The following is a 15397-nucleotide window of genomic DNA, read 5'->3' as shown; positions in this document are numbered from 1 at the left end:
CGGCTCCGGTTCTGCAGAGGTGGTTTCATAACCATCTGGTATTTCGCCTACAAAGCAGAGGTTACCCCATAAACTAAACATTTGGCAGCTGTGATTTAACCCTTTCGCAGCACACTGCACTGACATCAGGCAGAGCAAGGGCCAGATGGTGCCCTTCTGGGGAATCAGAGGCATGAGACTAAAAATCCAGGCTCCTTAGAATCCGGCATTCAAAGAGTTAAGCACAATCCCCATGGACTGGGGCTAATTAAGGGATAGGTGTTTGCCTTATAAGATAGCCTGGGTGGCAGTACATATCTCACGGACTGTGGCATATATAAAGAGTTGAGGTTCTCAGCTCAGCATCCCAGGAAAGGACAGGGTTAGGCAGCCCGTCCGCTCCAGTTTTACACAGGTCTTTCTCCGTCAGAAATTCCCATCTAAGATTCAGTCCAGAGTAGCAATAAAAACCAGATCTCTTTCTTGTCCTGGCTGCCAGCAAGGTGTAGCAAGGTTGGTGGGTCTCAGCCCAATTCCCAGCTAGCAGGACAATAACCACCCCACCAGCTCTCCAACTGATCCAACACAGCTTCTGTCCCCCAGCGGGGACTGCCCAGGATACTCCTTGAGCAACACTAACAGGGCAACCTGGTGGACACCTAACCCCACGGGCAGCAGCAGGGTCAGGCACTGGACTGGGAGCCAGTAGATCTAGGTTCAGTTCCTGCTTCCACCACAGACTCGCTGCGTGCCTGTACTGCTGCACCCCATTTTCTGAGAGTATTAACCCTTCCCTATCTCGCGAGGACTGTGAGAAGTTAATTAGCATCTGGGAAGCCCATATGTACTCCACTGACGGGGGGCCATATATACATATAGGCCTGACTTTCCAGCTCCCCGAGACTCCAACTAGCATCCTGGGTGCTAATGCAGCACAGCCCAGCAGTCAGTTTGCTCACTGCTAGGGGCCCTAGGGCGATGGTAAAGTCCAGAGGAGAGAAGACTTGGGTCTCCAGGACCATCAAAGCAGCACCATTGCTGGGCACTGAATTCATCAAGAAAACCACAGTGCGTCATCCCACAGCCCTGCCCTCAGCACCACAAGCCTGGTAATGAGTTAGATCCTCAACCTCCGGCTCCGGACCCCAGGTAACCTCTGCCCCAAGCAGCCCTGCTGCTCTCCCTGTTAAAACTGGGAACTGCTGACTTGGGTATCACTGGGGGAATCGATCCAAACTCCTTTCTCCCACCTCCGAGCCCAGTCTGCCCATCAACATGCCCCAGCCTTTAGGGCAGAGTCCTCTGAGTTTGGGAGCAAAGCTCTCCAGTTTGGGGACACCGGATCCGCCCCAAAAAGCCTTCAGGGTGGTTTGCAGCAAGCCCCAAGCAGGGACCTCCCCCGCCAAGCCTGGTCTGGCCTTTGTGTATTATGTTCAGTCGCTTCCGATTTTAAGTGCCTGGCCCTCTGGGAGGAGGGCTTGTTTGGAATGAAGGCTCCCCCCTGCAGACTTGAAAGGCAGTCAAGGGGAAAACGCTACAAGATCCCAATCCGTGGGCATTAGTGACGCTTCGGCTGCTAGAAGACAAGCAGAGGTCGAGGCCTGGGGGACAGCACCTGGCAACGGCTACCCCAGTCTCCAGAATTAGTCTCCAATGCAATGGGGCACTCCCGGGCTCCCGCAGGATGCTCTGAAGCCCAGAATCTGCTGCCCTTCCTCAGGCGAGAGACCCATCAGTGTTCACGGCAGGTAGGGCAGCAACATCAAGCCATGGAAAAAATATCCCTGTAGGCCAGGAGGTGACCAGAGACTCTGCCCCAACCTAAACTCCCCCAGACAGGAAATGAACAGCGTAAACCAACAGCCTCTCTCTTTACACTGGGCAAACCAAACACCCCTGAACGCCAGCAGGGCTGGGATCTAGATCTGTGGTGTCTAGGGACAGTCCCAGCAGGACAGGGGGAGGCCAGTTCTATCTGGCTTCCACACGATGCCCTCTCGGGCCACAGCGCCGGAGCTGGGCTCAACAGCGAGGAAGAGGGTGGAAGGGAAGAAGCTAACGGAAGTTTTGGAGAAGTTGGGGGGGATTGGAGGGGGAGGGGGAGACTGAACCCAAACTAGCTCAAACCCAGGCAGAGGGAAGAATCAGAAGACCCCAGCATGTCTGTAGTGGAAGAACCTGGCAACCTCTGGGCAAACAGCCATGGCCAGCCAGGCGATCCTGCCCCCGAGTCTGCAGCTGTAGGACACATGTAGGAAAGTGACAACACGACCCAACGCAGCCCCAGCATCTTCCTGGTAGAGAGAAGGGTGGGATACGCCAGAGGGAGGAGGGGGTCCACAAGAGGCAGACTCAAGGCAGGTGACGTTAAGGGAGGCAGTCAGCCAGGAATTATTGGCAAACCCAATCAATCATGTGGAAGAGCTCCCAGATCCCACCCTACACTGACACGTTCAACCCATGGCCAGCCCCAGACTCCTGCTCCTCGCATATTGGCCACAGGGTCATCTCCTTGCCTGGCAGATCTTCGGATCAGAACATGCAGAGCCCTTAAAGCCATTTAAAAAGAAAAATAAATAAATAAAAGCTGCCTCCCTTACCACAAAAACCTGGTGAAGAAATGGAGCCTGAACCAGGCTGTTCAGAAAACATGGCGCACGTGAACATTTTACATGCCTGGCAGCTTCCCAGGGCAAGTGGCAGCCCTGGCGGGGTTAACCCTTCTCCAGCCAGGCAGAGAACAGCGACTAATTGCAGTGCGGATCACAACGAGTGTGACCCGGTTAAAGACCCGAACCCAGGCAGGTTTTAGGGAGTGTGAAAACACCTCCTTGCTGCAGAGCATCGCTCCGGGATTTAGGGGCGAGAGCTCCCTACGGGACAGGTGAGCATCTTGGTGACTGGCTGGCTGCAAAGCAGGCACAGGTCTCCAAACCGAAGCCTGTTTCCTTATTGTCCGATCACAGTAACACAGAAAGCCCTAAGAGGGACTGCCCCGGCTGCTATACGGACTCACGGCTACGTCTTTGCACGTTCGTACACTGAGATCACTAGTGTGCTGTAGAGTCCGACCGGAGACAGGGTCCAAGTCGTTTTCACCTGGAGGTAACTAGCTGATAACTAGTGGGAGGGGTTTGAGCTTGGCTAGCCACAGCCTACCTGGTGCCTTGTCTCCGCTAGGATGTCACACTGTGATTGCTCTCTCATAGTAAACACACCTCCCTTTTGCGGGGACATAAAGCGACAGGCCCTGCCCCATGCTGGACTCACCCAAGACTGTATAGCTGCCCGTTGTCATTTTCAGGCATGTTGCCCAGATAGGCAGTGCCGGTCTTGCACCATGGCTGGGGGACATGGCAGCGGAGAATGCTGGCTAGGGTTTTGCCAGCCTCACAGGCCTGGGGGGCTGAGGAGAGAGCTTTGAATTTAGGATTTACAAAGCCAGGGGGCCCAATCTGGGTCCTGTCGCCTCCAGCCCTGGAGACAGAGCACAGAAGTTGCTGACTTCGACCCACCTGGATCTGAAGGCACAGCTACCGCTAAGTAACCCAGAGCTGGGATCTGTCCCCAGCGCCAGAGGGTTGCTAGCCCGGTGCCCACCACAAACACTCTATGTAGAGACAGGGCTGCCAGCTTGGGATCCAGAGCCCTACTTGGGGAAGGTCCCGATCCAGCTCCATCTCTCGTCTCCTGAGCGGCCATCGCTGGGGCTTGCTTTAGACTCAGCTTTCACGCTCTGGCGCTCTGATGAAGACCCTGCGGGTGACGGTTGGGAAGGCGTGTCTGGGGCGGGTCAGAGCCAAACAGCCTCTGATCCCTGACCCCAATCCCAGAGCTGGGCCTGACAAAGGGAATGTGTTCACTGGGCGTTTCCCACTCACTTAGCCCAGACAATAGAGCCACCCCAGCACAGTGAGGGGGCGCGCAGACACGCGGTGGAGCCCAGCTGGCTTGGGGGGTCAGGATGGAGGCTATGGTAACCCTTGCACTCTGGGCCGCGTCCCCCAAACAATGCCAGCGCTGTTGAAGGGACGAGAAGACTCAAGCATCAGCTGCCAGACTGGTCCTTTTCTACAGGCCCCACAGCAAGGGCCTGATCCTCAAACACACACACACAAATCAAGGACTGATACGGGCAAGCAGCAAGAGAGATGCAGGCAAACGGAGTGAATAGACTCTGCAACAGAAGCAGATGATATGAAGCGGCTCCGAGCCAGGGGCACCCACCTAGAACACACACAAACACCGGCTGGATACAAATTATTAGGTATTGTTATATCACAATAGTGCCCAGAGGCTTCAACCAAGATAGGAGACCCACTGTACTAAGTACGGTACGTACACACTGTGAGAGACAGCCCCTGCCCTGAAGAGCGTTCTGTCTACACACAGCTGGGAGGGGAAACAGGCCCAGACAGTTGAAGTGACTTGCCAAAGGTTACACAACAGATCAGTGGCAGACTCAGGAAAAGAACCCAACCCCTAGTTCATAGAATATCAGGGTTGGAAGAGACCTCAAGAGATCATCTAGTCCAACCCCCTACTCAAAGCAGGGCCAATCCCCAAATGGCCCCCTCAAGGACTGAACTCACAACCCTGGGTTTAGCAGGCCAATGCTCAAACCACTGAACTAGTTCCCTATCCTCCTAATGACCAGAGGAAACAGCACTCACTCAGAGCTGGGAAGAGAGAGCACTCACTCAGAGCTGGGAAGAGCTGGTTATCTAAACTGCCCAGTATCAGAACTGGGCATAGTCCCCAGGAAATCCCAGTCCCTACCCCCACCCCACCCCCACAACCTCTAACCGCTAGGCAACACATCCCACACACTGCAGAATGATTCCAGGAACCGCTCCTACACGCTCAGGGGCAGCCAGCAGGCGACATAAGCAGACCAGTAAAAGCAGAGAACAATGCACAGAAAGGATGGGAGTGGGAGGGAGGGAGGAGTTCCATTTGTCAATGAAAGCTATAAACCAAAATATTTTATTTGCTAATTGCGGCTAATGCAGTCAAATCCAAGTATAACGGCTTCGGGGTAATTATGCCAGGAGTGTATTGTGCAACTCCAGTGGCTGACGAGCTCGCTGCATTACCGTGTGCCTGGAGACGGTTACAGTACAAACAACTCAGCTGTCAAAAGAGCACCCGGGCTGGTAATGTGAAACACAGGGAGCGCAGGGAGGAGGGACACTTTAACAACCACTGTATTTCTTATTTGGCGATCAATGAAGTTTCAGGGGATCTATCGAAGGTATTCAGGAGAATGAGAGATTGCAGCCTTTGGTTGGGTTTATGTTTTTATACGAACCAGAGCACAACCGGGGGAAGGGGAAATCGCCATGCAATTATAACCCTGCACAGGACACCTGCTGCCTCCATGTTCCAACTGCCACCCCAGCGTGTTCCGTTCTCGGCAAACAATCTCGAGCCCACCGATCCTGCCCGGCAGCCGCCAGCTGGAGCAGATTCGGATCTCATTCCAGCCTGTGAAAATCCAGAGTAACCCTCCTGAAACCGGTGGGGTGACTCCGCAACGACACCGACGCAACCAAGACCAGAAACCAGCCCACCGTGTCTAAATGGCTGAATTTAGGCTTCATTTCAGGCTCCCATTCCTGCCTTCCGCCGACCCACCTGCTAGGGAACAGAAAATTAAATGACTGGCTCTATGCAGCCCTCCAAAAGGGCATGCTCTCCCCCACCCTGAGCAGAGGTTATGACAGCAGGCACCCTAACTGGCTGACCAGAGGCGCGATTGCCTTTACCGGTTCCCTAATTGACGGGCTGAGTCAGAGGCCAGTTTGCAGTGGTTCGGCGATCCAGTACATTCCTCCCACAGGCTGCCTCCTTGCACTCCTGCAGCTAAGCTTTCATTTAAAGAAAACATACGTCTCTGCCCCTTAAGGCTGCAAAGGTGTACCTCTGGCTCACATCTGGAAATAAAGTGCTGCAGCGGCATCTGCCCTTGGCTGCAGACAGCCTCAGACAACAGCTCCGAGAGGGGGGAACGTGCTCCCATTCATCGGAGTGGAGCATTGACTCTGAAACATAACAATGCCAATTTAAAAGGTCCATACTGTTAACTATGTCTCTGCTGTTCAAATCACCAAAAAAAGGAGAGGAGCGATCCTATGATGCGCTGCAAGTGGCCTCAACTGAGCAGATCTCATGGAACCCATCCAAGGCCTGCCCAAAATCCGAGGCAGGCTTAAAGTCTTCTACCTGGCTAGTTTTGATTCTAAGCTACACTTGAATCAGTTTTCTTCCTCCCTAAACCCCCATCACAGCAACCACTGTCCTTTCGAGTCAATGAAAAATGTTCCTTAGCAAACCAGAAGGGCTCACTGGAGAGCCCCTTTGAATTCAAAAGTTAATCTCTCCAGTTTACAATCCCCTTGCGAAGATCTCTCCATGGGCACTTGCTGTGCTAAACACAAAATGCAAATATATGTAGACAGTTTAGTCACTGTAAAATTTTAATGAATAGCAAGAATTACAATGTGCTCTGAAGGGAAGGAGGACGCATCCTCTCTGGGTTGGAGCTGGTGGAATGGGAGTCAGGACGCCCGGGTTCTGTTCCTAGCTCTGGGGAAGGCGTACAGTCTTCTAGTGTTTACAGAGCACAGACTGAGGATGTAAGTCTCCTGGGTGCTATTCCTGGCTCTGCCACAGATTAGTCCAATCCCACGTGAGGCCTCTGTGCCTCAGTTTCCCTCACTTGTAAAATGGGGTAATGAACAACTCCAGTCTGCTTTGCCAGGGTGCTGCAAGAGGATTCCAGGATTCTGAGAGCCTCCAACGAAAAACACAAGATACCTGCTGTGAGGCCCGAAGGGGAAGAAAAGAGGTGCTCCTGATCTCCCACAGTCCCACCCAGCAGCACTCAAGCTGGGACCAGTAATCAAATCCAGGTCTCCCGTATGGCAGTGCTGCATGCTAAGCGAGCAGGAGAACCTTTCCCTGCAGAAGCCCTCAGGCTGCGGGAAGAACACTGCAGAGGAGCCATTTGCAACAGCTCCCACCACCTTTCACCACCCCTTAACAAAAGGCAGATTCTAGGCCTCGTCTAATGGAGGAATTTATGGCTGTAGCTGGTTCCATCTGCCCCACTCCTCTCTGGGACGGTTCTCGTCACATCCGGGCAGCCGGCTGAGCCTGCCAAGAAAACTTCTAACAACAGAGTCAGGCGCTGGCTCCAGACAGATATTTTTCCGACGGCCAAGCGTCGCGTGTTCCAAGACCCTGCTGCTCGGCAGCTGACTGGAATTTTACCAGCCCCAAATGCACGGGGTGAGAACCAGCTTGACACCAACAGGAGAACAGCTGCATCTATACAGGCAGTGGCAGGACCAATCCTAATCTGGCCAGCCAAGGAGCAGAGCCCTGAGGGGCAGGAAGCCAAGGGAACTTAAGAAAAGTGATGCCTCTCCCAAGGGGGCTTAATAAGCCTTCAACTTCACAGGAGGATTTTGAGGGAGTGAGTAGGGGAATAAGGCACATTATGGTCCAGATTCTGCTCTCCATTACAGTGGGGTAAATCCCAGAGGCATAGGTGCTTTTATTTTTCCCCAGGGGTGCTTCACTCCCACGCCAGCCCCTCCCACCCACCCACCCGCCAGCTAGCAAACAGCTGATCAGTGGCACTGCCAAGCCCCTGTGGCCAGTGCGTGCTGAGCACCCACTATTTTTTTTCCAGGGGTGCTTGAGCCCTGGAGCACCCAAGAGTTGGTCCTATGCCCAGAGTAACTCCTCTAACATCAATGAAGCTCCTTCGGATTTACACCAGCGTAACCAAGATCAGGATGGCCCGACTGCACCTTCACAGCAGCTTGGCATCCATAGAAAGCACTTGGCAGAGGCTGGCAAGTGCCATTCATTTCATTGTATAGATTGGGAAACTGAGGCACAGAGAGGGAAGTGACTTCTCAGGGGTACATGGGAGCCAGGAATAGCCCCCTCGGGTCCTGGCATCTAGACTGGGGCACTATATGTCTTGCCTTTATCTTTTTCCAGTCTGAAATAATCTAGGCTCGCCGTATTTCCTCTCCATTTCCCAGCACATAAACAGTGCCATCTATTTACACAGCACTTCACCAAATCAGATTCAGATGCATTTCCTGCTTCTGGCCATATGCAGATCTGCCCTATTCCGGGCTTTGGACAGTTTCGTTTGAAGCGTGTACACACACGCACGTTACACTCCCCTAAGAGCCCATAATAAAAACCCTTCTCTACCTCCTGTGTTGAGCTGACGTCGTCGTCTCGCTGTGAACAATGGTAAGGATACAAATCCCCCATTATTATCCTTTTATGAGCCCATTACAGGCTGCGGTGGATTATAGATGTGATTATTGGAGTTTAGTAATCTGGCAAAATAAATCTGCGTACATACGCTGGAGAGCTGAAACGGTGCCTGAAACAGTGGGAGGAAGAGACACTGCACAGAGGCAAGGCAATCCAGTTGCATTAATTGGGCTTTGCTGTTCCCTGCCACCAGATGCTGCAGTACAGACCCAGTCCTTCATGCCTCTGTGGGGGAGGGGTAGCATGGTCCAGTGGGTAGAGCACCGCGCTGAGACTCAAGGGACCTGCGGTCTGTGCCCGGCTCTGCCACCGACCTGCTGGGTGACCTTTGGCAAGTCACTTCAACATTCTGTGCCTCAGTTTCTCCCTCCTTGATCTGTCTTGTCTATTTCGATTGTAAGCGCTCCAGGGATGGCACTTTCACAGTGTGCACGCGCATGCAGGGCCCAGCATAGTGTGGTCCTGGTCCTCATATAAAGCCTCTAGGTGCAACTAATAATTAATAATCACCCTGGGAGGTTCCCAGCCCTGCAGTGAATGGGAAATGCTCAGCCCCTCTCAAAATCAAGCCCTCGGAGCAGCAGTACATGCAGGCAGCTCCCTAGCTCTCCCACATTTACTAGTGGGTTCTGGCAGAAAACAGCCCTGAAAGCCCACCAGGATTAACAGGCCAGTTATCCCAATCACAAACCCACGGTGGTACTCCCCTCCCGCCACAGCATGGCTCTCTTTGCAACAGGTGCTGCGGCAAAAGCTGGACATGTTCCTTTCTTTTCCACCCCTGATCATTCGTTAGAGGGCAAGGTGAGGGCTGCTGAGAGTCCCAGCTACTTCATGGTTCAGTGATCCACCATCTCCAGTAATGCTCTCCAGTATTACAGGGCATCATTTTATGGCCAGTGGCCACCGGTGAAATCAATTAACCGGCGTGTGGACCGCATGCAGGTTTGTCTTTAAAGGCAAACACGGCACGTCAGATAGGGTGTTGGCTGTCAGGCAGATTGATCTAATAGCTCCAGGCCAGGATGCCTGAGTTCCATTCCCACCTTTCCCACCGACTCACTTTGTGAGGCCTTGAGCAAGTCACTTCAGCCCAGATTCCCAAAGGTATTTATGCTCCTAACTCCCATTGGAATCAATGGGACCTAGGTGCCAAAACGTCTTTGTGCATCTGTGCCTCAGTTTCCCCATCTGTAAAATTAGGGTAAATCAAAACATTAGTTAACTGAGCTCACAGAACCTGTGGGATATGGGCAAAGATCCCAGACTTACAGAGGGGGAAACCGAGGCACAGAGTGGTAAAGGTCCAGATCCTCAAAGGTATTTTGATACTCCTATTGGGACTTAGGTGCCTAAATACCTTTAAGGATCTGGGCCAAAGTGACATTCTGTCACCCCAAGAGACAGTCCAAGCTCTTGGGACTCCCATTGCTGTTTTATTAAACCATTAGGCCACGATGCCTCTGGCATCAGGACCCAATATGGAGCCCATTCAGAATCAATACAAGCCTTTCCTTTAATGGCAGTGGGCTCTGGATCAGGCCCACAGTGCCTATAAAGTGTCTGGAGAGCCTCTGAAAAACTGCAATTGCTCACTAATTAAGAGTTAGATTTCAATTACAATCCAGGAGCAGCAAATTACTATGCTTGGAATTTCTCCAGCCACCTTCAGATGCTTTATGGAGCTCTGATCCCTGGCAAGGTGCAGGGAGCAGGAGGGCTCCTGTCTTGTGGAAAGAGCCACAGAGCTGCCACTGGACTAGCAGCTTCTGCTCCTCCTGTCCAGGAACCTTGGCATTCTGTGCTCACTTGACTAACTGCCTTAAAAATAATCCTCGTAAAAAAAGGCTGTGCAGAAAGCCATGTCGAGTCTCCGTTTGGGAAGATCATTATTAATGCATGAAATCTCTACAGGCCTCCTAATTACAGCATCCACCGTTCTGACGATGTCTGGAAAAGTTCACTGACCCTATCAATGTTCAAGCCAAACCGGCGCTCCATGCCCACAAACGTTTCCCAAGAAAGCCGAAGCCGTGTCTGAACTGTTGTGAAATTCCCCCTCCCTCCCCCAGCCAACACTCCTGTTTTGTTTATTCCTCCTCCACTCCAGAGTCCCTGGGTAGGTTACTTTCCTCGCAGGTTGAGTTAACGCTCCCATGCCAGCAGGGGCCAGTGACATATTTCCAAGACAGCAGCTTTTCTTAATTTTAATGTGGCCCAAGGGGAAGGGAAAATGCTTCTTTGGTAAAACTCTTTCTAATTAGATCCCAATAAAGACAAACTATCAAGCAAATTGCATATAAAAATGTAACAGCAGAGTCCTTTAGGAGAGAGTTTTTGTTCCAAAGCCTGCGGGAGGCATTAGACCCTGCTGAGATCGGACGGGGGGGGGACAACACTCCCCTCGTGGTTTAGGCCTCCAGGAAGACACACAGCAGGGGAAAGGGAGAGAAAAGTGACAAATCAGTGCCCAGGTTACATTGCAAGGACGCACCTGACCATCCTGTTCTGCAGAGATGAGCCTTAACTACAAGCCCTGTTCCTAAGCCCCTCGAACACGACAGGGAGCAAGGGTAGATCCCAATCCTAACCCGATTCCAGATCCAAATCCAGGCCCCGAACCTGCCATCAGGTCCAAGAGAGTGGCCCCCCCGAGGAGCTTCATGTGGCAATGGCTGCAGGATCTGGATGACTTCAGGCTTCTCTGTACAGGGCTGAAGCAGAGCCCTAAAGCCAAACACACACGACATCCAAATTGTGCAGCACAAGCTTTTCTCTGGCTGGAGCCCCCCTCCCTGGTAAAATCCCGTCAGCTGCCATGTTTATGTTCCAATCCATTTGCTCTGAAAACGATTCAAATTTGGCAAGCCTTCCCCCGCCCCCTTTTAAGTTAAAAAAACAGCCCTCAGATTCAACTGAAGTTATATTTCCTGGTTGTGCTGTGGGAAAAGAGGAAGGGCTGGTAATGGCCAAGATACTCAGAGAAAAACATGCAGCTGGAACTTGGATGCAAACGGAGCCAGCCAGCGCTTGTATAAACACACACAGGTCTTTCACAGAAACCACCCAAAACACTACAGCTGACAATGGGATCACTGCAGCATTTTAACCATCGCTGCATTCTGAGCGGGTGTTTGCATCCAGCAACTCCACTGCCATCAGCCCATGGGTGCGGGCTGCAGAGAGAGCATCCGCCTCAACTTCCCCAGATTTTGTGCATTTTGGTGCCACCTACACGTTCTTTAACCTGTTGAGTGCTGCATCCCCCACCTACCCAATGTCCCTGCATTGCTGCCACATGTAGCCAGCACATCCCCTCTAAAGTACCACCCGTGGGCTGGGTTTGCAGGGACATTATAACAAACCGACAGCTATCTGAAGGGTGTAAACACAAGAAGGAGAGGAATTATTCCAGGTAGTTCACAGAGTGTAGATGCAAGAGTATTGAGAGGAATTAAGAAAGGGAAAATTTAAACATAAGAGAAGGGAAAACATCCTGACAGCAACTCCTCCTACATTGTGGATCGGCCTCAAAGGAGAGTACTAGAAGCCTCAATTTAGGGACATTTAAAACAAGACAGGATGAATGCGCATTAGGAAGCCAACTTGCACTGGCCAGGCACGGGGCTGAATGGTCCTCTCCATCGAATTTCTATGACTCAGCAGAATATGGGGGGTCACTGAGTTTTTTGTATTAAATTTCCTTATCTATTGAGAAACAAACAAAAAACACCCATTGCCTTTCCCAGAAGGATATGCAATAGGCAGGAGGTCCTGTCTGTTCTGAAACCCATCTCACATCATTCCCTCTTCCAAACCTAGCCCGACGGTCCGTCAAAAGAGTTAGTGCACAGGAACGGCATTAATAAACCCACCGTTTTGACCAGGGAAAAGTAAATACACATAAGGTCAGAGGGTGACCAAAACCAGCCAAATGTGTCTGAAGCCACAGGATGTGAACTCAGAGTCAGCAAAATCTCAGACAGAAAAACAAGGATCCTCAGGAGTTACAGAAACATCCAAAATTGGGAGACAATAAAATACAATGTATGTGCATGCGCACTCTATATACACCCACTTCCATTGAACTCATCTCTTCTAAACAGCCTGCCTCTGGGCTGAGTCTTTGTCCAGGAAGCTTCAGCCCTGAGAATCTCTCTTCCTTCTTTTAACTGCACATTTATTAACTGCCTGAGAAATAAGGTTTGTTATGCAAGCGCTGCTACGGCCCCCTAAATGCACCTTAACGGCAGGGATGTAAAAAGAGACCGGGCAGAGAGACTCAGCAATCCTGTAAGACCCCCAGCCTCAAACCCGCCTTGCAGCTAGCAGGGATCAGAGGTAAAATTGAGCATCATTCACTTGCTCTAGAATAAACCTGCCTGCAGAATGCACACCTCTATTGAAAACCTTGCCTGCTCCTTCGTTCGACTGACACAGCCAGAGAGGAGGATACAGCTGGCATCCTCAACAGCATTTCAGAGCTCTGCGTTCCAAATGGAATAACTGTTGCCCTGTTGCAATGAGTAATGAAATGCAGCCAGGATCTAAGAGACTTTGTTTCCCCCTCATCGCCTGATGTCCTGGGAACAATCACACATGCAAACATGCATTATCATGCCTGCATTTGGCGTCGAGCAGGCTGCACACACCAGCCTTCTCTCTTCATTAGCAGAAGCTAGCAGAGTTCCCCAGATAGCGAAGGCTGTACATGACTCACACAAAGAAAACCGGCCAGCTCAGGTATGGATAACGGAGGGGTTTATAAATCTCCTAAATAAATGCAACAATGAAGGAAAGATGTGGGGAGACTCTCCTATCCCAGAGAAAATTGCTTTCTGGCTGCAACCACTTTATCCCTCTGTCCCACCTTCACAACCGCACTGGATCCTCAACTCAAAACCTTGGGAGTAGTTTGCCAGCAGGAGAAACTGCATTAAAAAGGTAGCACCTCAAATAAACAGTGTAAATTAACTTGTTTTGCAGGATGAGCATTTGATGAGTATTATTAATATAAATCACGGCGGTGAACTGAGTGTTAATTTTGACAACCCAGACACTACAGGGAGTGTCTTTTCTTTGCTAAAGGCCTTTCATTTTTTCCCAGTTTCTTCCTGCTAGTGAGAGGAGTGAGGAGAGGACCTGGATCTTCGTTGAGCACGCCTAGGAAAACACAGGCAATCTGCTCAGAGCTCAGCAGAGTGCATGCTGCAAACACAAACCCTGCCGTGGCCACAGAAGTTTGCAGACTCGATCTTCCCTACTCAGAGGTGGCTCTGCTCTCAGAGCTGGGGTTCAAAGTTCATCTATTTCTTCCTGATCACGGTTACTTAAAAAAAAAAAAAAGTAGTCTGGCATTGTGTGTCTCTCCAGCCAACAGCGATGGAGACTCAGGAATAGGGGAAGTTGCCCGGCCAGTTATCCTGCTGCTGGGAACTGCAGTCTGGCGTTTGTAAGCAGCCCAGCTCCCGGCTCTCCCCCTAGGATAAGGCTGCGTTCAGCCGGCGGGAACCCCCTGCCCCCAGCTCCCGAGAGCGGCTGAAATCCGATCAATACAGACTCCAGCATTTGTCTCCCCAGAACCAGAGAACTTTCCCCCCAGGCAGCCCTAATAACAGCGCTGTGAGTCGGCCGGACAAAGGAAGATCTTGCGGGGGGAGGACGCTGGGGAGGTAAATAATTAAAAACAGAAGGAGGGGAGAAAACCCGCTTCTCACGCGAAACACTTTTGCATCCGGATTTGCAAGCTGGCCGGTGAGCAGCGGAGCATTCCCTTGCAGGCTGCGCACCGACCTGCCGCTGCCCGGCTCCATCAGAACGAGCAATGCCACAAAAGCTGCCCGCCCAAGCAGGAGGGGGGCCATGCTTTGGGGGGGGTCTCTTCTTTTACAAACAAAGCCCAGCACGTCGCCGAGAGGAAAGAGCCGATCCCCGATACCTGCCCCCCAAGCCACCGGCCATGCCCGGGGAACTCCGGCTCCCTGAACCGCGGGGCTCGCGGGGAGGGGGATAAGAAGTTAAACCCGCTAACTGGAGTTTCTCCTCCGCCGGGTTAATATTTCAGCAGCCCCCGCTGCAACAACAAACTTCTCGGGTGTCACAGCCCGGCAGCGGAGCCGCCCCCAGCCCCACGCCCAGCCCCAGCCCGCTCGCTGCTCAGTTTCCATCCCCGCGTCCTTTCCCTGCACAAGTTCGCAGGAGCCGGGGGGAGAGAAACAAGTTGTGCAGGAACTGTGGGGCGGGGGCAGGCGGCTCTCCTGGGGAGAGAGCCCGGGAAGGGCAGGGCAGGGGGAGCGGACCCGGGGAAGGGACGGGGCTGAATTCTGACCTGTCGGCGTCTCGGTTTCCGGAGCGCAGATGTGCAGGGTGACCAGGAGGATCAACGCCCGAGCGCGGTGCATGGTGCATTAGATGCGCGGGGAAAGCCCGGCCCCGGCCCCCGCTGGTTCCCGGGCTCGCAGGGAAGCGGCCGGGCGAGGCTCCTCATTCCTCAATTGCAGCCGAACTAGCAGCAGCCCGAGCGGCACCGAGCCTCCAGCCAAGCGCCCGGCTGACGTCAGGCTGGAGCGGAGGGGAAGGGCGGCATTGCAAAGGCAGAGGGGGCCTCCTGCTGGAGGGAAAAAGCAAGGGCAGCCGGAGGAGAGCCAGGCTGCACCTGGGCTTTGCCTGCCCTTGCCCGGTGGGCGGGGGGGGGGCCTCATTTGCGGACCCCTAACAGGTTTCGAGTGGAGATGCGGCCCCTTGGGGAATCTTGGGCAGAGCTGATCTAGTATCAGGGGGTCGCCCTGTTCGTCTGTATCCACAAAAACAACGAGTCCGGTGGCACCTTAAAGACTAACCGATGTATTTTATCGTGGGTAAAAAAAAAATCCACTTCTTCAGATGCTTCAGATTCTTTAGACAGAGTCTGCAGCCCCCGCAGGGTCCACAGGCTGAAACCCGCTGCCCTAAAGAATCCAGCCACTCTGCTGTGTAACCTCAATCCGGCTAACATCCCCAGGCCCAGCAGCTTTTGCAGACACCCCCCTATCCTCCGGTTTGTATCCCCACCCCGGGTCTTGTGGGCAGACCCAGGCAGGAAGGCGGGCTGGGGGTGGGAATTCTCATCCTT

At 52.6% G+C, this 15397-nt stretch overlaps 1 protein-coding gene across 1 annotated transcript in view; it reads right to left on the bottom strand.

Annotated features, from left to right (window-relative positions):
• Positions 1–14812, bottom strand: part of PTPRU (protein tyrosine phosphatase receptor type U) — a 278752-nt gene extending 263940 nt beyond the window's left edge. Inside the window, 1 exon segment of the mRNA XM_030539047.1 lies at positions 14615–14812. Within this exon segment, the coding sequence (XP_030394907.1) occupies positions 14615–14687 (73 nt within the window). The 5' untranslated portion in view covers positions 14688–14812.
• Positions 14813–15397: the final 585 nt, after the last annotated feature.

Source organism: Gopherus evgoodei, chromosome 20 (assembly GCF_007399415.2).
Source record: "Gopherus evgoodei ecotype Sinaloan lineage chromosome 20, rGopEvg1_v1.p, whole genome shotgun sequence".
In the NCBI taxonomy this organism is placed as follows: Eukaryota; Metazoa; Chordata; order Testudines; family Testudinidae; genus Gopherus; species Gopherus evgoodei.
The sequence above is the reverse complement of the archived record's forward strand: the minus strand, read 5'-3'. Positions and strand labels throughout refer to the sequence as shown.